The sequence below is a fragment of the Camelina sativa genome, chromosome 3, assembly GCF_030686135.1.
Source record: "Camelina sativa cultivar CO46 ecotype springtype chromosome 3, ASM3068613v1".
In the NCBI taxonomy this organism is placed as follows: domain Eukaryota; kingdom Viridiplantae; phylum Streptophyta; class Magnoliopsida; order Brassicales; family Brassicaceae; genus Camelina; species Camelina sativa.
In genome coordinates this window covers 26471947-26498735 of record NC_141882.1, presented here as the reverse complement: position 1 = coordinate 26498735, position 26789 = coordinate 26471947, and the positions used below count along the sequence as shown (strand labels likewise).

The following is a 26789-nucleotide window of genomic DNA, read 5'->3' as shown; positions in this document are numbered from 1 at the left end:
AACTCGTCTAAGTTAGCCTTGTAACCCGCCTTTTGTATCTCTTACCGATCTCTAAAGAAAACTTTGACCTCTTTTTTACCGAACTAAATATTCTAATTGTGACCGATTTGGACATCAACAGATATAACCTGAATATCAAATTTCTCTGCAGATCCCTTCAACTTACGACGTCTCTGATTCTCACGAAGCAACTTCTGACGTTTCTTATGATTCTCATTACGGATCTGTGTACGCAGACTGATTCTTGGAATATCAGTCACATTTAAGACGAGGTGAACGATGCTCTAAACACCATCTACACACAGTGGTGAATTGACGGTGGGCCAAGGGAACTTTGTTCAATTGAAGACACGACCTTGGACGGCACTTCCCCATGATTATTTCCTATGGTGTGTGTCCGTCTCCTAAACAATTTGGAAACCCTAGCTCTGTTTATATATGTACACATTTATTTTGGGCCTACAGCCTCCTACTATACTATTTGGTTTAGACTTATATAAGCATGTGCATTAGCAGATAATCTTAAACCGAGAATGAAAGGTCGATTTGTCCGGAGATCTTAGCGATCGAGTCTTAAGATATCAAATGCTCTCGCCTCTCAGATTCTGTTTTGTGCAAGTTGTTGTCAAATGTCAAATAAAAAATTGACTACTGCAAAGAAACCGAAGCTAGTCCAAAATTAAAGTACAAAAGCTCGTGTGGAACATACTTCAGTAAAAAAGACGTATCAGTAAAAAACCTTGTAGGAACTATCTTTGTCTATTCCCATTGAAAAAGTTTATTATAAACCTACGTAAAAACAGTCCTTTGTCAGTGGTAAACACAAATTTAGGCGAATTATGTTATATATAATATAATACGTTGTAACTCAATGGTTTGTTTGTACTAGTACTACAGTACAAGTGCCGTGCCGTGTCATAAAATGATAAGAATCCCAAAAAAATATATTCATAAACTCTTATCAATCCAATCAGCGGTACCATTAAACCAACTATAATCATCAGGCACTCCGAATAACCCAAAATCATCCATCGGAAAATCTTCTAACTGAAGATCTTCTAACTGAAAATCATTCGCCAACTGATCAAAATCACGCAAATCAGCCTCGTCGAAAATATTTGCAATAGTGTTATCCCCAATCTTAAATCCAAAGGTTTTCTCGTTGCCTGTTGTTGTATCATCCTCTAGGATGTCAAACTTTAGCTCATTGAAAATCGAATCAAACTCCGTTGGATTGTTATCTATCCAAATATCATTCGATCCAACGACCGAATCAGGAAAAATATCCGAAATCGACGATGTCATTAACGGATCTTCCAACATTTTACTAATCATTCCCTCGTCTTCATCAACGTAACTAGAACAAAAGGTCTTCTCAACAACATTTATCTTATTTACCTTTTTGTTATTAGCCGACCGAGTTGCAACCGACGACTTGGTTGATTTAACTTCCTTGTCTTCCCGTTTACATACACCACACGGCTTGGTTAAATCTGCTAGGTCTACCTCCGCTTTACCTAAAGCTAATTGTTCATCAAACTCTCTTTTAATTCTATGGTACGCTTCTGCTGCTGCTTCTTCGGTAGGAAACGTTCCAAGCCACATCCTCTTCTTCTCAAACGGGTTTCGTATCTCCGCCGCGAATTTCCCCCACGGCCGCCGCCTAACGCCTCTGAATCCCGACGACGTTTTCCTATTCCCGGCTGCTTTGATCCCTGTAGAATTCGAAACGTTCTCGTACCTTTTGATCAGCGTCTGGACACAGATCTTTGAGGTGAAACGTTTCGGTGGTTTTGGCTTGATCTGACGACGGCGAGTACTATTGTTTCCGGTTTTGACTTCATCGTCATCGCTAGAGGAATCAGTGGCGTCTGGATCATTACAGATTACATTAACTGTTTTAATCACGTTGAGATCGATGTCCACTTCTTCTCTGCCACTGATCATTGTTCTCTATCCGATTTAAACTCTAGAAAGCAGCATGCAGGAGATGAGGAAAATCTTACAATAAGTACAAAAACATATCGAGTTTTTGAGTTCGTGATAGAGATATTAAACAGAGAACATAGTTAAGAGATTCATCATCGTACCTTATTGTGTATTTGTGGAGAGGAGAGAGTGTGTGAAAAGATACTTAAGCAAAGCTAAGGAAGACGAAACATTGAAGACGTTATTAATAATAGTTTATGAAAAATTGATATATTTTCCTATTTATTTCCTTTTTAGATATGGTTTTAAAAGTAAATCTTTCGTAAATATCGGGAACTATGATTACCCCCCCTTTACCAAAATTAAGAAAATATTCTTTTTGTGTGAGAAAAAGAAAGTTAATATTTACTATTTAGTACATAAAACAGGAAATTCGGGAACTCTGATGATTTATAATATTTTTTCTTTTTGTTTTTGTCCTAAAAAATATCAAGTTAATAATATCACACTCTCTAAACTTTCTATTTTCTTAATTCGGGAATTTTAATGAGAGCATTTTTACTACGCATTAATAACTAATTTATTTTCTTCTTTTATTAGTGGACAAGCCAACCATCGAAACGGAGAGCACGTAAAATTGAGACTATCTAAAATTTCAGAGTTTAATTTTCATTCTTGATTACATTCTTTTGAAAAAACAATTTATTGTATTTCAAACATTTGTAAAAGAGTTGGTTAGATATATTAAACAATTTTTTTAAAAAGAAATCATTAGTTTTTTTTTCAAAAGTCACGAAAAAAATGAAATATCGTAACATCAAAAGTAATCGGATCAAGTTGAATCGAGATTAAAGAAAATTGTCCAGTTTGGTTTCTGGTTCCGGACCTTCCGGTTTGGGTTTTCAAAAACATTTAATTTTTGTCATCAAAACAATAGGTTAAACTTTAAAAGGAGTACAAGAAGAAAATAGACATTACAATAAAGAATTTTAGAAAGAAAACAAAATTAAAAATATATTTTTGCCCCTCGATCTATCACAATTTCTCATTAATTAGTAAGACGCTTCATCCTCTAAGCCGATGTTTCTCCACCATGACCAAGCACCTATCCAATATCTTTCCCCTTCTCACCAGCACCACAATTTTCATCCTTAGATCTAATACAATTCCTCTTCTCACCGATACCATAATTCCCATCCTTAGATGAAACCGGAACTTCAAAACTTGCCATTTCTTTAAGAACAACACGAAGATTAGAGGCTTCACGTAAAGCAAAACTCACCATCTTACGTTCAATCAATCCTTCCACAAACTTGTATAACCCACTTTTCACTTCGTCTTTCCTACAAAAATCAAGAATTGCCTCTTCATGTAAAATATTGATGGCTACATCGAATGCAGAAACTGGCCAGTACTTGTCTCGGAGACGAACACCAGTATCACTCTCTTTCTCCTGGAGTGCACGAACCCTTTTTAGCTCAGACCTATACTCGGCAAACTGAGCGTTGAAGGCTCTTATCATAGCCGATTCAGCAACCGTCCTCCCTTTTGCTGCCGCTCGCCTCTTTAGCTTCTCGCTACGTTGCACCTCCATAACGGCTTCACTACCGGCTTTGGTTTTCATCCATTCGCAAACTCCGTAGATGTGAAGGAGATTCATCTCGTGACTTGGAGGACAAATCCCTAATGAGTTTGCCTTGGCTAACACGCTATCACGTACGTCTTTGTAAGGAATTGTGGTTAGGACTTGGACATGTTTAACCATTCGGTCAGCTGCTAAATAGACAGTGCTGAGCAAATCTGATAGAGTAAAGCTGTCGACTTGTACCTGGTTCTCACGTAGTGGCTCTAAGCATTCTAGGAGCTTCTGGAACTTCTCGTCTTTGGTTTCAAACATAGCTTTGAATTTGGCATCTAACTTGCTTTCTTGACGATGTCCAGAAGCCATGTTGTCAAGTATATTGTTTTTTTTGTTGTTTTGGAACATGTAATGAAACTCTTATAAAGTAAATGAGTTTTCGTGAGTGTGTGATAAAAAAACAATAGACGATTCGATTGCTGCATTTACAAGTACGCTGCTTCATTTTCCCATGTGGTAGTCGAAATAACATTATTTAGGTCTTTATTAAGCACGCTGCTTCATTTTCCCATGAGGGAGTACGAAAAGACCGTAACGATTCCATTTAAAGATATTTATAGATTAAATAATCTGTAGTATTTTAGTTTTTTTTTTTTCTTTCAAACACTAATTGTTTATCTCCCAAGAGCTTCTTTTTGTTTTTTATAAGACTTTGTACGACTGGTGTGCTTTTGTTGATGTCGCTACAACTCTAAAGCGATCAAAGAATGTTCAACGGCCTCAATGATTACTGTAAAAATTGACTTCGGATGGATTTAAAGAAAATTTTCCATATGGCAATGCGTTACGCATGATAAAAATAGTGTTGCCTGTTCAGAATAAGCTTGAATAACTTGTGGTAGAAGTTATCCTAATCTCACCAAGTCATGGTTTCCAAAAAGGATTAGGATTATAACAAGTTAGGAGTTATCTAATTGTTATTTTAATTAAAGATTATTAAAGAGTCTCTATATATAAGGAGTTGTTGAGATGTAACACTTCTTGTGAGATCAGAGAGATTGAGATTGTTTATAGTTTTGAGAAGTTTCTAAGAGCAATAAACGAGAGTTATTCGTTAATTTATTGAGCTTGATTCAATATTCTTTGTGCTTAATTCAATATTTGGTATCATAGCATCATTGAATTTTAAAGCATAAAGTTTTTCTTTACTAGAGTAAAACCATCTGTTTGCAACTAGCTAAATCTGTTCCGATCGAGAGACATGGGAGATATCGTTGCTATGACATCCACATCGAAAGAGACCGGTACTTCGACACTTCAATGTCCGATGCTCACCACCACCAACTATACGGTGTGGGCAATGAAGATGACAATAGTGCTGAAGGTAAATAAAGTGTGGGAGACAATTGAAACAGAGGAGGTTGTGGATGCTGACAAGATTGATCTAGCGAAAGCCCTTCTGTTCCAATCTATCCCGGAAACACTAACCCTGCAAGTTGGTAACCTAGTTACTGCTAAGGAAGTCTGGGAGGCAATCAAGTCTCGTTTTGTTGGAGCAGAAAGAGTCAAGGAGGCAAGACTGCAGACTCTTATGTCAGAGTTCGAAAGAATAAGGATGAAAACTACGACACAATTGATGATTTTGTGGGAAAATTATCAGAGCTTGCATCAAAGTCTGGAGCATTAGGCATGAGTATTGAGGAGCCTAAGATGGTCAAGAAGTTTCTGAACAGCTTGCCAAGGAAAAAATATATTCACATCATTGCAGACTTGGAGCAGGTTCTTGATCTTAACAAGACTAGTTTTGTTGATATAGTCGGTAGACTTAAGGCATATGCGAATTCGTGATGAGGAAGATCAGACGAAGTTTATGTATGCAAATAACTACCAAGAAGACTATGATCAAGGTCGAGGAAGAGGTGCAAGGGGTGGACGTTTCACAGGACGAGGAAGAGGGCGAGGTCGTGGCAACTATCAGAGCAGAGATAAGTCGGTGGTTGTTTGTTATCGCTGTGATAAACATGGCCACTATGCCTCAAATTGTCCGGACAGATTGCTTAAGCTACAAGAGATTCAAGACTCAACTGATTCAGAGACTCAAGAAGCTGAAACCTTACTGATGCATGAGGTGGTGTTTCTTAATGAGAAGAAGGTCAAGCCACAAAATTATGAAATGAAAACAGTTGGAGACAATGTGTGGTACCTCGACAACGGAGCCAATAATCCTATGACCGACAATCGTAGTTTCTTTACCAAACTCGACGAGACTGTCACGGAAAAGGTAAGGTTTGGTGACGACTCGCGAGTCGACATCAAAGGGAGAGGTTCAATCCTTTACCAAGACAGGTGATCGTAAAATCTTGGCTCAAGTTTACTGGATACCGGATCTCAAGAGCAACATACTCAGCCTCGGACAAGCCACAGAAACAAGGTGTGAAGTAAGAATGAAGGAGAACTACTTAACTCTTCATGACCGTGATGGAAAACTTCTAGTGAGAGCAAACAGGTCACAAAACAGACTTTACAAAGTCCATATGGAGACTGAACATCACTTGCTGCAAATATCGTGTAAAACATCTACAAGGTGGCACGAGAGACTGGGCCACATCAATGTTAAGGCAACGGATTCAATGGTGAGAAAGGAGTTGATCATCGGTATACCAAACATGAGGTTTGACAAGGAGATGTGTGACTCTTGCTTGCTCGGAAAGTAAGTGAGAAAGACTTTTCCAAAAGCAATAGGGTTTCGAGCTGAGAAACCGCTTGACTTGATCCATGGAGACCTCTGTGGTCCCATTACACCTGCAACAGAAGCACAAAATAAGTATATATTTGTGCTCATCGACGATCATTCACGGTACATGTGGTCTCTGTTTCTGAAGGAAAAGAGTGATGCTTTCAGCGCATTTAAAAGGTTCAAAGCTCGTGTTGAGCAAGAACTTGGGACAACTATCAAGGTGTTTAGAACAGATAGAGGAGGTGAATTTGTGTCTGATGAATTCACAAGCTTTTGTGAAGAATCTGGAATTCAAAGACATTTGACTGCTCCCTACTCTCCTCAACAAAATGGTGTGGTGGAGAGAAGAAACATAACCTTGCTTGAGATGACTAGAAGCATTCTGAAACACATGAATGTTCCTAACTATCTTTGGGGAGAGGCAGTGAGACATTCCACCTATTTGATCAACAGAGTTGCCACAAGATCACTGTGTGACAAAACCCCTTACGAGATGCTTAAAGGTAAGAAGCCAAATCTGGAGCACTTGCGGGTCTTTAGCTGTGTTGGTTATGCCAAGGTGGAGTCACAACATCTCAAGAAGCTGGATGACAGGTCTCTTTCACTGGTACACCTTGGAACCGAGCCTGGAAGTAAAGCATATCGGCTGTTGAATCCCTCAACAAGAAGAATAACAGTGAGCCATGATGTAACGTTTGACGAAACCAAGAGGTGGAATTGGAGTGAATCACAGGGAGATACAGAGGCTCCAGGTTCGTTCACTGTAAGTTTTGGAAATTTTGGTAACAACAGTCTGCGAGATGACATTGCAGACTGCGAACAAGTTCCAAATGTTGAGGATAGATTTGAGGTGCTAGAAGAAATTCAAGAACAAGTATCGGAATCAGTTCAACCTGTGTTAAGAAGGTCAACTCGACCGAGTGTGAAGCCAAGTTATCTAAGTGATTATGTGCTTCTAGCAGAGGAAGAGGGAGAACGACTTTTGTTGTCGTTAAACGATGAACCTAGAAACTATGATGACGCAATGGAGCTAGAAGTATGGAGAGATGCTTGCAACGAGGAGCTAAATTCCATCGAGAAGAATCAAGTGTGGAACTTAGTAGAGTTACCATCAGGCGTTAGACCAATAGGTTTGAAGCGGGTGTTTAAAATCAAGCGGAATTGTGATGGAAGCATCAACAAGTACAAAGCAAGGTTAGTTGTAAAGGGTTATGTGCAGAAACACGGGGTAGACTTTGATGAGGTGTTTGCTCCGGTGGCACGACTCGAAATAGTTCGATTCATCCTTGCTTTGGCTGCATCTAGAGGTTGGGAAGTGCACCATTTGGATGTCAAGACTGTGTTCCTGCACGGAGATCTTAGAGAAGAAGTATTTGTTGCTCAACCGGAAGGTTTTATGAGGAGTGGAAGTGAAAGACTGGTATATAAGCTGAACAAAGCACTCTACGGACTTCGTTAAGCTCCGCGAGCCTGGAACCACAAGCTCAATCAAATTCTGTTGGAGTTAAGGTTTGTTCGATGTGCTAAAGAGCCTGCTCTGTATCGAAGACAAGAAAAGGATTAATTGTTGATTGTTGCAGATGACCTTCTTATCACTGGTAGTAACTTGAAGCTGATCTACGAGTTTAAACAAGGTATGTCTTCAAAGTTTAAGATGAGCGACCTTGGGAGGCTGACGTACTATCTTGGCATTGAGGTTTTACAAGAACAGAGTGGGATTACGTTGAAGCAGGGGAGATATGCAGAAAAGATTCTCGAGGAAGCAGGTATGAGCGAGTGCAATGTTGTGCAGGTTCTGATGGATACGGGTACAAAACTCTCTAAAGCATTAACGGATGAGTCATTTTGTGAACACGAGTATAGGAGAGGCATTGGTTGTCTAAGATACTTAATTCACACTCGGCCTGATCTCGCATTTGCTGTTGGAATCCTTGGTCGCTACATGCATAGTCCGAAGAAGTGTCATGGAGAAACTTTAAAACATGTTTTGAGGTATTTACAAGGCATTACGGGTTATGGTCTCACATTCAAACGAGGTAACAGTTCGGGCTTGGTAGGATATAGTGACAGCAGTCACAATGTGGACGAAGATGATGGTAAGAGCACGAGTGGTCACATTTTTTACCTTAATGGCTGTCCGATCACCTGGTGTTCACAGAAGCAGGAGACAGTGGCGTTGTCTTCTTGTGAGGCAGAGTTTATGGCTGGTATTGAAGCGGCAAAGCAGGCGATTTGGTTGCAGGACTTACTTTCTGAAGTTACAGGAGAAGCTCTTAAGAAAGTAACGGTTCGCATAGACAATAAGTCTGCAATAGCACTCACCAGAAACCCAGTCTTCCACGGTCTTAGCAAACACATCCACAGGAAGTATCACTTCATTCGTGAGTGTGTGGAGAATGAGCAGGTGGATGTTGAGCACGTTCCCGGTACTGAGCAGAAGGCCGACATCTTGACCAAACCGCTTGGACGAATCAAGTTTGGGGAAATGAGGGACTTCATAGGTGTTCATGATGTGTCAAACAAGAACTTCAAGCTTAAGGGGGTGATTGTTGAGGATAAACTTGAATAACTTGTGATAGAAGTTATCCTAATCTCACCAAGTCATGGTTTCCAAAAAGGATTAGGATTATAACAAGTTAGGAGTTATCTAATTGTTATTTTAATTAAAAATTATTAAAGGGTCTCTATATATAAGGAGTTGTTGAGATGTAACACTTCTTGTGAGATTAGAGAGATTGAGATTGTTTTTAGTTTTGAGAAGTTTCTAAGAGCAATAAACGAGAGTTATTCGTTAATCTATTGAGCTTGATTCAATATTCTTTGTGCTTAATTCAATATTGCCCTCTCAATCTGACTCGGGAATTATCTGCAATGTGAAAGGGTAAGTTAGAAGAAAGGGTAAAATATTAGAAGCCAATCTGGTCCATCAGATCTTGATAACTCTTTGTTTCATGTTCTTTTTCTGGATTATGAGTGTTACACACTAGAGATGTGAGAGTAAAGTTGAGCTAAGATAATAAAATAAGATTTGGTTTCCAACTTTTCCATTAGTCTCTTTCAGAAATAATGCAAGAACATAAAACAACAAAGGAAGGAAACTAAAAAATAAACAAGTAGAATTAAGATAAGATAACAGTAAGCAATGAATAAACAAATTTTTAGGAAAACGTGGATGCCCAACAAGGAAAATTCCCAAAAACCTATTCCAACTGTTTTCTTTTTTTTTAGAAATAAAAAAAAACAAGATTTTTTGGTTTAATATATAAAGATTGCTGTTTTTTTTTGAATATTTTTTTCTTTTTGAACACCAATTACTGCCGTTGAAGACGCTAAGCTATTGGCTCTATATTCTTTTTCCATTAATATATTTTTGTCCTATGTAGGTTTTCCATACTAAAGTTTTTAATGAGGTGTGTATTCATAATTACGTTTCAAGCTTAACCTTTATTCCAAATGGTTAAACTTGAGGGGGAGTGTGAACATAAACACACGAAGAACTAAGAACGCATTCTCCTTATGATATAAGAACGCGTTCTTCTTACCTTATAAGAACACATTCTTATTACATTATAAGAACACGTTCTTCTTATATTATAAGAACACGTTCGTCTTACATTATAAATGTATTTTTAGTAGTTTCCTTATATAGACTCTATTGTATCCTATTAGTTTGTAACTATGATCACTATTTATTCAAGGAATGAGAATTTCTCCTTCTTCTCTATTCTAACCTAGCACACCTCTCTCTCTATATCTCGTGATCATTCTATCTCATTCTGTATTCTTCTCGTACTTACTTGTTTGTAATTCTTACAATTGCTTGTGCACTTGCGGTTTATTCCCGCTTCTAGTCAAACCCCGTGAAAGACAAGTATATCATGAGCTATGGTGGATTTTAGAAAAAACCTAAAGAGTCATCGAGGGAGTGGAGAGCTTGGTAGAATAGAAGTTTTGTCGGAGGTACGCTTCTTCTTCCGAATCGAAGTTGGAATCATAATATCTCATAAGTTTTCAAAATCTTGCTTGTGTGGTGCTCATCCATTTTTTGAAAGCTCGTTAAAAATATTACATTTCTGTTTTGGAAGCTTTCGCCTGCATTTGAAGTTTTGATATGTTATATCACAAACATTAAAAAAAAAACCGTAAATTTATTTTTGATTGTTTTAAGCAAAAAATCCAATGACTAAGTTTTAATTTATAATAGAATCTGTGTATGTTATTTGTTAAAACATCATGACTATAAATATGAAAATGACATGAATTATATATGGGATGATGCCGCAACTGATTAATTGATTTAAATTAACTTGTAAAAGTTTGAGTTTGATGGTTTTTCTTTCCACAACACCAAATTTGAAACGATTTTGTCAGAGAGAATCTACGCAAATATTAAACTTTTATGAAGTTAAGTTATTTAACATTTATTATTAGATTTTTCTAATTTTTAAGATAATACAGTATGATATTAAATGTTTTGTTATATAACTTTTCCGTTGACCAAAAAAAAAAAAACTTTTCCATGCAAACTTTTGGTTTTCGCATACCCACATAAGATAAACTCGGTGGAGAGATAAACTCAAATTGATATATATATATATATATATATATATATATATATTAAAGATAATATTCAGTCCAACTTATAAATCAAATGAGAAAATTATAATTCAAATCAAATTGGAAATTTGAAAAATAAAATTCAGTAATCTACCTAAACTATAGCAGCATAATCTTTGTTCATTTACGATGTGGAAAAAAAATATACGTCGAATCCTCAGCCGCCACCATTATCACTGTGCCCCAACGACCACAACATGCTCCGACACATCATCCTCCACCATTGCTGTCGCCACCACCAGCTCCACGGCTCCACCTTCATCATCTTCAGCGCCACCAGTGACTGTCTTCTTTGCCCCATCGAAACAACACATCTTCCAACAACTCTTCACTACAAACATCACCCAGATGAAAGCACCACAGGCTATAAGGACAATAAGATTAGTATCCATGATCTCTCTGCAATAAGAAACAAAATAATAAATACTTTTTGTTTCCTAATTACCAATGCAATTGTAATTATTATAGTCATCTATCTATTTTTTTTCTTGGACGCGGAAAAGGAGTTTTAACAATGTAAATAACAAAAAAGTATGATATAAGGAAGTACCAAAAAACAGAAGATAACTATTGTTTTATTGTCTATTAAGTTAACTTCATGAAGGAACTAATATACTGTACAATAGCAGAACTTGGTTCAAGGTGATGGACAATACCTTTTATGTGGTTAGGAGTTCGGGTTCGTTGTCGCAAAGGGAGAAGAAGAGAGGGGAGAGAGATTTGAGGGGAAAGCAATTGGAGCCAAGCGTAAAGGAAAATTAGGTTATCCACAATAAAATAAAAACAATAGAAAACTAATACATTTTGTGCATTTATTTTAAATTTGTATGTACATTTTTTGCCTTTCAGAATTAATTTTTTGAAAACAAAAATTAATTTTATATTACAAAAAGAAAAACCATAAACTTAATTACATCTTTAAAAAAATAACATTACTAGGCTCTAAATGTGCCATCTAGAATTTATCAATGAGAGATCGAAGACTAAAGAAATAGTCGTAAGCATAGACCTTGACGTTCATGTATAAGATAAAGACGAGATGTGTTGGTGCATACGACCTAGGAGGCTAGGCGAGAAATGTAGGTAGACGGAACGAGTGTGTGACTCCACCTTTTTTTTTTCTTCATATATCGTGTAAAATATATTTCTTACTTAATTATAAAATTGAAAGTTGTGAAACTAATTTATCTATATTATTATTTTTTGAATTACATTACTACTAATAAAAGGGACAATTTGAGGCTCTTAAGACAAGTCACATCACCATTCTAAAGCTTCTACCTTAGGCTGCCACATTATCACTCATGTAAAAAAATCATATGACACATCATCTACAAGTTTAACCTTTCTTCCTATTAAACTTTTCCTCTTCCACGTCTTCCTAACTGCAAGAATACGGAGAGACCATCAATCAGCTATAAAGCTTAGTAGTTAGGTCAAACATTCACTTTCATACCTCAAACCTATTTTATCTCTTCAAATTTTCGACTCCTTTTCATTTACTCCTTCTCCTTTACTTTCTGACGCGTCCCTTCCTTTGTTCTTATAGTTGTTTTCGAAAACTCCTTCTTTATAGTTGTTCTAATATTATCACCGTTTTACTTTGATCTGAAATTTTTTGTTGCAACTCTCCTTCTTTGCAAAGGAGAACGTTGTTGTTTCAATTTCACAATCGCTTGAGTGGAGGACCCTTCTTTCGACCATTAAAACGAAGGTATATCTTAGATCAATCTCTTTGTTTCCTGCAAAATCTCTTTCATTTGTTTAATTATACAAATCTTTAAACTAACCGTTTGATTCCTGTCTTATCGTTTCAATCATACACTCTTTTTACCTTTTGTCGTTATTGGTGTCATCAGCACATCATGCGTACGTTGAGGCCACATGTGTGTCGTTAGAGATAAAAACGACTGAGGCTGTGCTACAAATGGTGCAAGTAAGTACCCAATCTGCCAATCGTTATATCTTATGTGACAATTGAAGTTTTGGTGTATCCTCTCCTCTGTTTTCATTTAATGATTTGGTGTCAACATTTAATCTTCAGAGAACCCATCCCCTTGAACTGTTAGGCAATGGGATTTTTAAGACGCCTTCTCTATGCTGCTTTGTTATTCATGTTAGTTTAGGAATGAATAAGAAGCATGGATATTACCTAAACTACAATTTGTGCCACAGGGCCCACATGAAGCCATCTCGATAACGCAACCAAAACCTCAAAGGTAAGGAGGATATATCATTATTTTGATTTTTTCTTCTCCTACTTAAGCAATGCTAAAATAAAAAACCTACTTAAGCAATGATGATTAGGTGATTTAATTGATTATGTAACATTTTTTCACTGTTTTAATTCTTCAGCTATCTCAATGATTCCAAACAAATCCATGAAGATTTAATGGCATACAAAAGACAAGAAAGAAGAGCCAAAACAAATATGCTAAAGATGGTTTTTCCTTAACGGATAAGAGAACTTAGTAAAACTGGTCATATCCTTTTTATGTGCTTAGAAAATCAGATGTTGTAGCCAGTGAGATATGAAAAGAAGTCTCATATTTTGAAGTCTTACCAAAATTTGAATCAACAATCTTTTTAAGGCTAGAGTTTCTACTTAAAACAATTTGTTTTTTTTTTAGCCATGAGCGTAGTTACAACAAGGATTACTCATGGGAGATGCAATCTCAAGTTCTCAACTACGTACTGGTGTCACTTACCTTCTCAAAATGGTTAATCCATTATACAAACTGAGATCAAATGTTAGTGGCATATAGATAATTGGCATCCAAAACCATGAATTGTTTTCTTATTCTATTGAACATACATACCAGTTATTTTTTTGTGAAGTTTCATACATCAAGCTTCAATCACTGTATATTTGGCAAAACTTACCATAAAGAGGGTCACTCCGTCAGAAACTTAAAACTTTAATAGGCATTATGTGTATAGAAAAGATTAGTTTTAGATATAGCATGGCATGGTCTAAAGAAATGTTGTGTAGAGTGTGTTTAACAGTATATATATATCTTCTTCGTTGAATTAAGTACTTAAGGACTTGGTATGCTCATGCAAATGCTGGTAACAATTGAAGTAAACACAAATTCAAACACACAAGAGAAGGAGAAAAAAACCATAAAGAAGAAAACATTTTTACAATACATAACAGGTCATATTATAAGCAGTTAAATGGACCAATTCAAAGTTATGATCATAGAAATACCTACAAAATCTATTATCTATGCATTTCATTGGTCAAAGTTTACTATAAATGAATGTCAAATGTTAAATATATACCCGGGCGTAGCCCGGATTAATCCCTAGGTTAAAAAAAAAGTTTTAATTTGTAAGATATGACAAGGAATGACATTGATCTAAAGAGTAAATTAGGGAACTCATTAATGGTAAAAAATTATGATTTCTCCATCATTTTTGTTTGATTTTTTTATAGATCAAATCATCATATAGTACATAAAGTTAAATACATTTATTATCAATAAGATAATTTGAACTCAAATCAGAATGAGAAAAAACTTAGTTTTCTAACATCCAAATTTAAAATTATGTATGGGTCTAATTCAGTTATATCAGATATAATAAATTTTCATTTTTAAAAAAGTTTAAAGTATTATTATTAAGATATTGTAGATAGTTTAAAATATCATATGCTCCAATGATAAGGAAAATTTTGTGCTTTTTAATTATATGCATGAATTAGGTATATATTATTTTATTTTACCGACAACAATTTTATTTAAAAAGTATTATGACTCTTCTTTTGTGGTGGCCGGTGGGTGTGAGAATTAAAACATATTTCAAACATTGGAGAAGTGTGATAGTATCCAAACTTCATTATTTCAACTCATAGTAGTCACACAATTCGGCTTTCTGTACTACTTCAGAACTTTTCACATATGTTCTTACCACAACTGTGTCAAGTAATGCATCAACATATTTGTTAGTTCTGCTGATTGTCTTCACACCATCAATGAGACATCTGTGATGATTCTATCTTGTTGTCTCATATATCACATTTTGGTTTAGTAGCAATCCCATGACATATTTCAGACAGTTTATAAAACTCACTCAACAGATTCACCTTTATTTTCTTCATCTCTTTCAAAGTAATTGGTTGCTAGATTTGAAATAAAACAAAAATTCAGTGTTAATAATTGATTTAGGTAAAAGAAAGGTTTGTGTGTGTTTTTTGATTTATGTTAACCACTAATGGTAATCATCTGAAGATATATTTTTTAAAATCAAACTAGAGAACATGAAGATGGACCCAACAATAACATTGAACCAATAGTCCAATACAAATAATGATTTTTCTTCGGCAAATCAAATATATTGATTAATAAATGTTTACAACATACAGAAACTTGTCAATACAACCATTTACGCAATGCAGGAAACTGATACAATTTCGAAGAAAGAGTGGAGTGTAACCATGCTATTTTTAGACTTATAGGCTAACAAATGAAATCTGCTATGTCCCCCTTTCACAAATATGATATTGGATACCAGCTTGCTGCTGAAACTCCATAATTTCTTTAGCATAACTTTAACTATAAGATGAAAATTCAATGCTGTTGAAGAAGATTCTGAATCTTGTCGCATCGTCGAAACCAATGTACTCGATGCTTCCATTAAAAATTCTCCATGTTTCTTTGGAAGTCTCTTTAGTCTTCTCACCTCTTGTGTCACTAATACATGTCTCCAATACCACCAAAAACATACTTGATAATATATCCAACAGAAGAAGGCCAAAAAAACATACACCCAAAAACCCATGTATCTCAATATAGCCCTCGGTGTAACTAACAAAAAAATGAATCCTTCAAAGCAGTTTCATTTGAACAAAAAGAACAAACCAATAATTACCATAGATGTGTCTCCTCAAAGAGATCATAAGAATCGATGGTTTTGGTGAGAACCGTCTGTGTTCATGTTGGGCGAGTCTTTGTCTTTTGATCTATTTATGTTTCCATAGAATTTGATGCCATTGTGTAATTGAAAGAGAATTAAACGAGAGTAATAAGATGAGAAAATTAATAATAAAACTATTGTCTTTATCATATTTTTGCTTAGAAATGATATTTTTTTAGAATTCATAATATTGTGGATGAAACTATTGTATATTAATATTTCATATAATTGGTAACTAGAAAAAAATTATGATATAGTGATGATTTTTCCGACGAACTTCAAAAAAAAAAGTTTAATAAAGGTTATAGAAGATTTTTTTCCAAACTAAAATGATGTATGTTATAAAACATTCTTGAAAATATAGGATAAAAATAGTTATTAAAAAATGAGTCATTTGAATTCGCACTAAAATTAGTTTTCAAAAAAATGTAATTATTTAAAAATAGGACAAAAATAAGTAGGGATAAAAAAGTATGAAGGTTATATAGAGATATTTGTAAGTAAAATACAAATGTTCTGATATTCAGACCGGACCGGCCGGTCAAACTGGTTGAACCGCAAGCCGGAAGGTGTCAAGGTCTGAATCATACGTAAAACTCGGATACTAAAATACTCAGATAGAACTAGGAAAACCCAGCTAAAATCCGATAACTGGGTGGTTGAACCGGCGGTTCGGTCAAACCCAACATCTAATTCTTAAACTTAAACGAGTAAATAAAAAGTAAATGAGTAACTAATGTAGGGACCCATTGGACTTGAAGTTAATGTTTGCTTGCTGTTGTGTTTGGAAATGAAAGTTTAGTAATTCACTATATTTAGTTTAGAAAATAATAGCTTGAAAGAGAGCTAGTCTAATTGTGTGTTTCATGTATAGCATAGGGACGGTTCTAAATTTATATACTTTGATTATTTGATTTCTTTTATTTCCCAATCCTTGGGAATACCCTAAGACTTAATGTTTTTTTTTTAATTTTTTTTTTGTTACAGTCTGAAAAGAAAAAAAAAATCCATCTTTAGCTACTGTTAGAAGTACTTAGTATAACGAATTTTTTTGTGGATTCGACACACTATCTAACAATGCACTATAATCTTGCGGTTGAAGTCTATATTAGGCTTACCCGAACAGTCACAAGAAAATCCGGGACTACAAGTTTTCCATTACTTAAATCTATTGACGGCCTTCTGAACGGTTCATACAAGATTATAAGTGTAGAATTTCTTTTAGCAATTATTTGAATTTTGTAGGTATAAAGTAGTGATGCTAAGTGGCATTTGTTTGTTGTCACGATATGAGCTGAGAAAACTATACGTTAAAGCAAGATTTTGGTTTTGATTATATTATAGTAGACAAGGACACAATCAATATTATTCTTTATTTAGGTAGTAGCAACTTGAAAGGATAAACAATCTAGGGATTAATAACCTTTTACGTCGCATAGAAAACCTTGAAACAGTAGCAGGCTAGCAGCTAGAGCTAGTACAAGAGTTGCATTTATTTTGTCACAGACGCGACATTTTATTGAAAAAAAGAAAAACAATCACACATAGATTGCGTTTATGCTTGTTAATTAGGCAGTTTCAACTGCATTAGATGAGCTCTTAGTGCAGAAATTAGAACATGCTTTGGTGCATTGTGCGACCGCTCCATTCGCACTTTCACTTGCATCTAATTCACGAAAACAATATTACTAGAATTAACGGAATATCATTGGCTTGTTCAAATAAACTAATCATAATTAGCTTTACTTTACCAGAGTTTTGAAGAGTAGTTAAGATACCGCAAACAGAAGATGCACACCCAATCTTACAGTATTCATTGACATTATCACCTTGAATAAAAAATAAAAATCCATGAAACTCGCATCAAGATCATGATCCAACTTGTAAATGATATAATTTAACGAACATGAAAAAAAAATTGAATTACCAGAGTTTTCAAGGCTGTCATGTGTATATCCCGAAGGGCACGTCCCTTGAACAATTTTGCATGAACAGGTTTGTGCACAAGTTTGCCTAGGAGTTACTGCACCAAAACGGCATACACTATAGCAGTTTCTAGACGGCGTGCTCGGGCAACAACTCTTTGCTTCGACTTGAATCTGGGCCATGACAAGACTCATTATGAGCACACTTAAAATCACAGTTTTGCCTTCCATCTTTTGACTGATTCTTTGTTTTATTCCAAATTCTACGTACTTAGAGAAAACACTTAAAATTTATAAACTTGTATTGATGAAATGGTGATGAAACAAGACTCGCTTAAATACTACTTGTTCTCAGCCCCGGCTCAAGTGGGGAGGGCAAAGGGGCAGTGGTCCATGGGACCATCAACAATTTCAAAAATTTATAGTGTTTAAGGGTCCAATTTTTTTTTTTTGAAATAGTCCAAATTCTTAACATTTAAATGTATAATAGGGTCTTATTGAATAGCATTTTTAACATTTAAAAACTTGTTTGAACTCTTTTAGTGGTCCATGGGACCATCAACAATTTCAAAAATTCAGTGTATATGTACCTTAAAAGGTTCAAATTTTTTTTTTACCCTAGGGCTCTAAATAGTTTTGAGCAGGGACTGCTTGTTCTACACTTGATTGGATAGTTTGAACCTAAATAAATTAGAGAAATTCCCTTCATTAGCACTAATCTAAGTTTTTCTTCCAAATCTAGGCACACATTCTCAATTTTTCCACAAGTGGCATTTGTATACATTAAATTTATTATGTAATTTAAATAACAAAATTTAATTTGAAATTATACCTTTCCAGCGATTCATTGGGGGACATAGTTGGACTAGTGTGTCTTAAATTAAGCTCATTACAGTACATAAAATATGTCCTCTCTGATGGTTTTGGGTAAAATGATATGTATACGGTTGGTGTTATAGCTATTGTGTTATTTTTTATGAAAGTCATCATAAATTTTAAAGTATCCTTTCTAAACATTATTTAATCCTTCATAAATAATTTTTTTGCATCGAGCTTAGTGTTTAACCTAAATTAGTGTTTGTTATTATATTTTCTACGAATGAATAGCTTGGCTTAATGGTACACTCTCTTAGACCGCTCGTAAAGAGAGGCATCAGATTTGAATCTTGGAAAATGTTAAAGAGTTCACTTTTTTATTTTTTTTTATGAAAGCCATCATGAAGTTCAAGAAGTTCACCTTTTTATTTTTTTATGAAAGCCATCATGAATGTTAAACATCATTCTCATGTTTGGAAATCTAAACTTTTTTTATAAAAGTCATCATGAAGTTCAAGAAAATCCTTCCTGAATTTCATAGAATTCTTTTCACATTTCATACAATCCTTCCTGAATTTCATAGAATCCTTCCTGAATTTCATACAACCTTTCCTGGATTTCATATAATCATTCCTGAAATTAGAGAACCTAGATAATAGAAATCAGAAAAAACCTAAGTGTGTTCAACGTGTTAATAGAATAAAACAGTAGGTGAATCAAGTAAAGATGGTGAAGTAACGGACAAAAAGGAACAAGATTCAAAGGAGGAGGAAGAAATTCAAGGGAACATGGGACAATGATAGAGAGAGAGAGAGGAACAATGATCGAGAGAGAGAGGGACAATGATAGAGAGAGAGAGAGAGAGAAAGAGAGAGGGAGAGAGAGAGAGAGAGAATGATCAAGAGAGAGAGAGTGGATCATGAGTTTCAGATTGAGATAGTGTTCAGATTGAGATCTGGGTTTGTGGAGGCTCAAAAGAAACTAAATAAACTTTAATTTTATTAATAATTTAGGTTTTTTTCAAAATTGAGGATATATAAATTTGTGCTAGTTTTGGAACATTTGAAAACATGTGCTAAATGTGGAAGAAAAACTTAAAATTGTGTTATTTTTGTCAATTGCCCAATTAATTGAAAGAAAAAGGAAAATTGCAATATTGATTTCCTTGAGGGCTATGATAAGTAATGGACTAAAAGCAGTTACGGGTCGGAAAAAAATCCTAATTTTTGTGTAAGGCTTGATATAGTGAACGAAGACGTGTACGATTACGATTTGATGGAACAGATAAGACAATCACAGATGAGATAGCAATCAAAGCAACGTGATACGGGTCGGAAAAAAATCCTAATTTGTGTGTATGGCTTGATATAGTGAACGAAGACGTGTACGATTACGATGTGATTAAACAGATTAGACAATTACAGAGGAGATAGCGATCCAAGCAACGTGATTTTTTGTTTCTTTATTTTAAAAAACACTTGCGCGGACCTAGTAATAAATATTAGTTGGTGCAGATGGTTGTTAGGTCGAGTTGAACCCTACCGGACATTTTTGGGGTAAACTCAAACCACTTTGCCAACCATAACGTGGGTCCGCCACACGTTGATGTTCCACAATCTGCTAAATAATATTTTGAGATGCGATTCTGCTGAAACCCTTCAAAAGTGTTTGTTTCTCGATTTGTTCCATGATGAACGATCAAAGGGTCCTCTCTGGAGAGGAAATAAACTAACCTCACAAAAAAACATTTTTCCTGATGCTAGATTTCTCGGTCCAAGACAATGACAAACTCAAAACGTTTTAAAAGAGCCATGTTTCAGATTGTTGAAGTTAGACCTCTTAGCTGTTATCGTCGAGCTTGAACGATAAAAAAGAGATTATGCTAGCTATCAGGGGTTTGAACCAAGAAAATAAAAATATGCTAGCTATCAAGGTTTCTTCATTTAATCTTAGGGTTATCCGATTAGTGCAGTATTCTTTTTCTCCATTCTATTTTGCTATATTGATCGAAGACATGAAACGTAGATTAATGAAGAATTTATCAATGAGAGATCGAAGACTAAAGAAATAGTCTTAAGCATAGACATTGACGTTCATGTATCAGTATCAGATAAAGACGAGAGATGTTGGTGCATACGACCTAGGCGAGAAATGTAGGGAGACGGAACGAGTGTGTGACTCCACCTTTTTTTTTTCTCTTCATATATCGTGTAAAACATATTTCTTACAACTTGTAAAACCTTCTTCAAAAATGAAATACTTGATAATAGATCTTTTAATTTCTACCTGAAATCTTATCAAACTCTTCCTAAATTCATATGGAAACTATAGCTAATATGATTAAAATAATGATGTTATCAATTTGGAATGTTGTCTATGTACAGATATTTTAACACAAGAAAGATAAAACGTAACAAATAATTTGATTAAAAAACACGTTGTATTTGATGAATAATGCAAGAACGAGGAAGAAGATTTTTTTTGTTAGAATAAGGCTATGTTCTTTTTACTTTTCTCCTTTTATCAGTCTAGCTATACTTTCTAACAAAACCTTTCATCAACCTATTCACTCTTTCTCTGTTGTTGGTGGTAATACTTTCTTATAGGCGACTGTTTTAAGTAACGTGAATGACCCTTTTCTGAAAACGCATATTTCTATATAAGATTAGTTTCTTCGACTATGTACAATCATAAACTAAATAACACACAAGCTTTGTTAACGAGGTTTTTTTCTTCCTTCATCCTCGTGACCTAGTCTAGAACAAATTCACAAGAACAAGATAGCAATTACAACTGGATATGAAACAAACATAACTATGCCTATTATTCTTTTTTAGATGAATAAATCATCAGTAGATCTCTCTATCTTGTTGATTGGTAAATCATCAGTAAATCACCACACATCTTGTGTGCATCTCTTGAAAATACCTTGAAACACGCAAGTCTTCATGAAATCGCCCTCTTGGTATTTGGTATTTATAACAATTGCACAACCTCTAGGGTTGGCAACATTCTTATTATACAACAAATAGAAAAGTTCCTAATATACAATAAATAGGAATTGGGAAATTAACAATTGCACTACCCCTAGGGTTGACAATTTTCCTATTGTACAAGAAATAAGAATTTCTTATCATACTAAAAATAGGAAAGTTTCTCTCCATGATCCTATCTTGAATCTTCCATTCAAGATGTTCATCTAGCTCAGCAGCCGTCACTTGGCTTGTCCAAGTCGGTCCCAAGCTTCTGTACTCAAACTCTTCAACTCAGCTTCTTGTACTACTTCCTGTACTATTTTTGGAACTAGTACATGAAGTGCTTTTAACGTTTGATACCATCTCTGTTGTATCTAACCCACTTGGCTTGTCCAACTCGTCTCCAAACTTCTGTATTTCATTGTGTGGAAAACTAGTATAACTAGGTAAAAGTATTATTGTTGCAAGAATTGGAGGAAGAAACGGAAGCGATGCAACCTTTAGGAATATACTTCCTTCCTAGTGAGTACAACAAAAAAATCAAGGTATCGACAAGGTGTCATAGTTATGAAACTTTGACAATGATAGAAGGCTTGAAGCATCTACTACACAGTTATGCGAGGGATTTGGTTTGAGAAGGATCCACAGTTCAAGCACATTTTCCACATACCAAGAGACCCAAACCACAAGGTTATGGGAATGTGGATGCTCATTCTTTGAACGACGCGCATAGAAAAAAGAAGGAAGCATGGTTCGTTGTAAATAGTGTACCAATCCATTATAGTCTAAGGGAGCACCCGTTGATGTCTGGATTAGTCTGTCGGAGCTATCCACTTAATTATAAGACATCGAGCAGTGAGTACTATAAAACGAAGCATTTTTAAAAATAAAAATGGTTAGATTTCAATATGTGAGAGAAAAGCTAGAGGAAATGGAACTAGGTCGTTCTCGTGATTGGTTGAAGATGGCAGTCCTCTTCATTCTAGGAAGCATCATTGTAGACCAGACAAAAGACTCTGGGGGAAATGTTATGGGTGTCGATGATTTTTGTCTAAGAGCAGTGAATGATCTAGATATTTGTAAAACTTTTCCTTGGGATCATTTGATCACATGCTAAAATCGATTTCCATACAATGAGCCATTTTGGAGGGGTCATGGAGAAAGAGTGTGTGATGGCCTGTTCCAGGTTTCTGTATTTCTTTTGAGGTGAGTGAGTCTTAAAATTTTAAGTCTTATTCATTTTTGATATTTCTTATAATTGAAGCTGACTTTAGTTATATGTGTGTTGTATAGTTTTTAGTATTTGAGGCATTTCATAAATTGGGGAACGAATTCATTAAAGAAATTCCTGAAGTGGATGAAAACTGTCCTAGGATGTGAAGGAGAAGGTTTAAGAAAACCGAGCAGAAATGGTTTCAACTTAAGAAAATCAATGATAAACTTGGTACAACAACGGTTAGTTATCCTAACAACAGTTAGTTATCCTAACAACTGAAGTTACTTATCCTTTGAATAATTTGGGTTGTCATGTATCTAAAGTAGATTGTTTACAAGAAATTTCTAGTGTGATTGCATCTATTGATGAAGAAATTCCACTTTTTAAAAGAATCATGGAAGAAGCTGAGAAAGGTGATACCCATGATGTCGTTGTTGTTAGTTGGATGAGGCGTCTTCATTGAGGATTGTCTGTATCTTTTAAGGAGATGTACACAATAGATGCGGCTTCTCGGTTTGGACAAAATAATGTGAATGTGGTGGTCGAGGAAATAGACGCCATTGAACAACCAAGAGTAGATAATATTGAATTGGTTGATCTTCTACATAAGCAGGATATGAAAATCCAGTTCAATAACATTTTGGCAAGGATTAATCGGCTTGAAAAACGGATCAAACCGTGGGAAGTATATGTGCAGGAGCAAGAGAAATCAAGGGTAAGATACTATAGTAATACTTGGTAATACTAGAGTATAACAAGTATTAACAATATTTGGTTTTATGACAGGCGCCTGTAGATGAGCTCCCTGTAGATTCACCAAACGTGCATCCGAGTATTTCGCAAGTAGAAGAAGGAAGAGGGGTGCTTAACGTCGCGAGACGAGTTAAGATAAACACTCGTTTTTTTGCGATTTTGGGTTAGAAAAACCCTCAGGCTCGAGTATAAAAAGGATACTTCGACTTCTTTAGCCTCTTTTTGTCGTTTTCCCAGAGAGAAAAGAAACAGAGATCGGTTCTTGTGAGTTTTGGAGATTTGTGGCTGTTTTCGTGGAGATCTGTAGCTGGGATCGTTGTAGGAGCTTGCTAGGAGCGTAGATTTTTTGGTGTAGGGTCAAACTCTTCTTTGGCAAAGGTGAGTGCAGAACCATGGCTTATCTAAGCTTGAGATTTCTCTGATTTTCGTGTTTATGTGTTATGTGGTTAATTCCTTGGCTTGTTAGAACGTTTTTGAGTCACATGGGGCTTTGTGAGGCTTCTTTGTGGCATTGGATCAAGATTGATGCGTTTACGAACATAGCTGGTGAGGAGCTTTGGGAAACACGATGCTTGGCATGTGCGTCGATCGATGCAGTGCGAGGATGACGCGATAAGACCTAGGAGCATCGGTCCATGCCATGTGAAGGTGTTAGTCGATGCAGTTAGAGATTTTGTGAAATATTGAGCATGCATCGGTCGATGCAGTGTTGGTGTCGGTCGATGTAGTGTTGTTGTCGGTCGATGTAGTGTTGGTGTCGATCGATGCAACCCCAGTCAGTGTCGGTCGATGCAGTGGTTGGTGTCGGTCGATGCAGTTTTCTTGGTTTGTTGCTGATTATTGTTTGATGGTTAAAGTATCTCAATTGCTTGTCTGTATAACCCATTAGATGAGAGGATTGCCTCACTGAGTGTTTATGACAATACTCATGCATCTCCATTTGTGTTTGTGGTGCAGGTAAAGGCAAAGTGTGATCGTAGAATCAAGGTGATGAAGAGGAGGATGTTCTAGTGGCTGGTTGTTGTTGTCTGGCTTCTGTTAGGTTGATAGATTTGAGTCATTCGAATGTCGCTAGGTTGCTTGTTATTTGGTTTATTGGTTATTGGCTCGTTGTTGTTGTCTGGCTTCTGTTTTTCTCCTGTTTGGTTTGATTGTGGTTAGGTGGCTAGTGGCTATGAGACCACTAGTTAAATAATATTACATCAAAAAGGAAAAAAACGGATCGGTCGTTTTATAAGTAGAATAAGAGAGCAGAGAAAAGTTTATGTAGATTAAAGAGAGGTTAAACAAAGGTTAAAGGGGTTTTTCACCAAGAGTGTGACTCCTCATTAAGAGGTTAGTTCTTACAACAAGAGTTAACATAACTAACGCAACAAAAGAATAAGAGCTCCATGAGCTTAAAAAGGGATTTTCAACTTGAAAATTTTTTACAATATTTGAGAAGTCTATTGGAACCAATGCGGATTTGTCCTTGAAGCCAACCGTCACGAGATCCTCGACCAACGGGTGGTCATAAGCGGCTCTAGCGGATAACGCATTTGAGCTTGTAAAAGAGTGTTCACGAGGGAACAGTTGGAGGGTTTCTTGCCAACAAGAGAGGGTTCAAAAGCATGGGAGCAAAGTCTTTCAATCTTTTAGCAACAGGCGTCATGAATCTAGCTGTAGCTATAATCGGGGTTCGCATAGAAAGGGTATCAAACCGTAACAAAACAGGTGGATCCTCCCTCACATGAAGCACAAACCCATGGAGGTTAAAGAATTCCATACAAAGCGTGTAGTCGGTTTGGCCTAAAGAGTTATCAACAGACCCAAACTTACAAACTAGAGGCGCTAGGTGGGAAATGGGAGCAATGGGTATAAACATCGGGTTCAAGGACACAGTCGGGTCAGGTTCATACTTATAGCTACACATTGGAAACATCTGACCAACGCTAATATACTGCCTCGACACACATGTTTAACAAGCCATTCTAAAGACGCCAATGTTCTGCTACCGAGGAATCCTCGACTAGACCAAGCAGAGGTAATGGGTGCTAAAGAGGCTGAGCTTGATATAAAACTATCAATAGCGGATCAGGGAGGGTTCATACTCGGTTCAAGGTCAGGGAGTAGGACAGTGGCTTGAAACACATTACAACACATAATGTTCGAGAAAGATACAACTCCACAAAACTTCAATATTAAGTTTGCATCCAGTGACAAGTAAAGTGCAATATCCATACGGTTTCAAGATTGAATAAGCTAATCTTCTCTAAGAACAGTGTTCCTATGACCGAATTGGAGATCAGTCTCTCCATTATCAAGCAAACATGATGTTGAGTAAGGCTAAGCAGAGCAATTGAGAAATCAGACCTGGATATGGGCCACAATGGGGTTAATGGGCTACAAAGATAAGTGAGCCCATCCTAAAAAAACCTAGGGTTGATGCTGTTGGGTGATGGGAGAAGAAGTCGTTGCCGTTCTGCAGGATCGGAGTGCGTGTGGCGGTCAAGCACCTGGGGAAACCATCCATCAGATTTTTGAGCTCACTGTGTTCTGTCGGCATTCCCACTAGAAAAGGCACACTTGATGGTCTAAGAGAAGCTTCTGCCATCAACGAAACCGAGTGGGAAGGAAACAATGGTGGTGCCGGTGCTAGTCTAGATCTAGAGCCAATTGGTGAAGCGATGCAGTTTTGCTCAGATGTATGAGATGAGGAGCAGCTGGCATGTTGTGAAGCTTCCATTGTCGGGTTTACGAGGGGGATCACATCCGAGATCTGAATCAGATCGTAGCTTGTAGAAGAGCGATGTACTCTTCGGTTGGTAAAGTAACCCTTCGAGAAAAGAATTCTTGGAAGGTTGCAAATGGATTTTTAGGGGAAAAGAACTTAAAAGTAGAATAAGAGAAGAGAAAAGTTTATGTAGATTAAAGAGAGGTTAAAAGTTAATGTTAAGTGTTTTTAACTAGAAATTTGATCTTTAATTATCATTTATCTTTTGGTTGTCATCTTTTATACTCCTTCAAATTTGATTCAAAAACTCTATCAAATTTTATTTTAACCCAAATTTTAGATGACATACTGTATTTAAGTTTTAAAAAAAAACAAAAAAAGAAATCAAAAAATCACATTATAAAATATTAAAATTTAGCCATAGGCGTCTGGAGACATTGGTACGGCACTGAGTGCGGCCTCCATAGCTCTCATTATCCTTAAAGGATAACACGGCGCTAGTTTGAATGTCACTAACCATTTCTAATATATCTTACTTTGTCCCTCACAGACGAAACCTCGACATGTAGCAATTATTCTGCCGATAAAAGAAAAAAGGGTAAAACATTGGGG

General features: G+C 35.9%; 1 protein-coding gene, 1 long non-coding RNA gene and 2 pseudogenes across 2 annotated transcripts; 1 reads left to right on the top strand and 3 right to left on the bottom strand.

Annotated features, from left to right (window-relative positions):
- Positions 1-932: 932 nt before the first annotated feature.
- On the bottom strand, positions 933-2099 carry LOC104779233 (ethylene-responsive transcription factor ERF117 pseudogene; annotated as a pseudogene).
- An 878-nt stretch (positions 2100-2977) lies between these two features.
- Positions 2978-3877, bottom strand: LOC104779232 (uncharacterized; annotated as a pseudogene).
- Positions 3878-12367: 8490 nt separating this feature from the next.
- Positions 12368-13457, top strand: LOC104777828 (uncharacterized). Its single transcript, XR_015587289.1, has 4 exons — positions 12368-12576; positions 12722-12798; positions 13038-13081; positions 13218-13457. It is a non-coding gene; the product is annotated as an uncharacterized LOC104777828 (long non-coding RNA).
- A 3674-nt stretch (positions 13458-17131) lies between these two features.
- LOC104777826 (thionin-like) lies at positions 17132-18041 on the bottom strand. The gene is made up of 3 exons (XM_010502152.3): positions 17707-18041; positions 17531-17608; positions 17132-17445 (listed from the first exon to the last, which is right to left on the bottom strand). Exons 1-3 carry the CDS (start codon positions 17933-17935, stop codon positions 17348-17350), a joined length of 405 nt encoding a protein of 134 aa, XP_010500454.2. The 5' UTR covers positions 17936-18041; the 3' UTR covers positions 17132-17347.
- Between the last annotated feature and the right edge of the window lie 8748 nt (positions 18042-26789).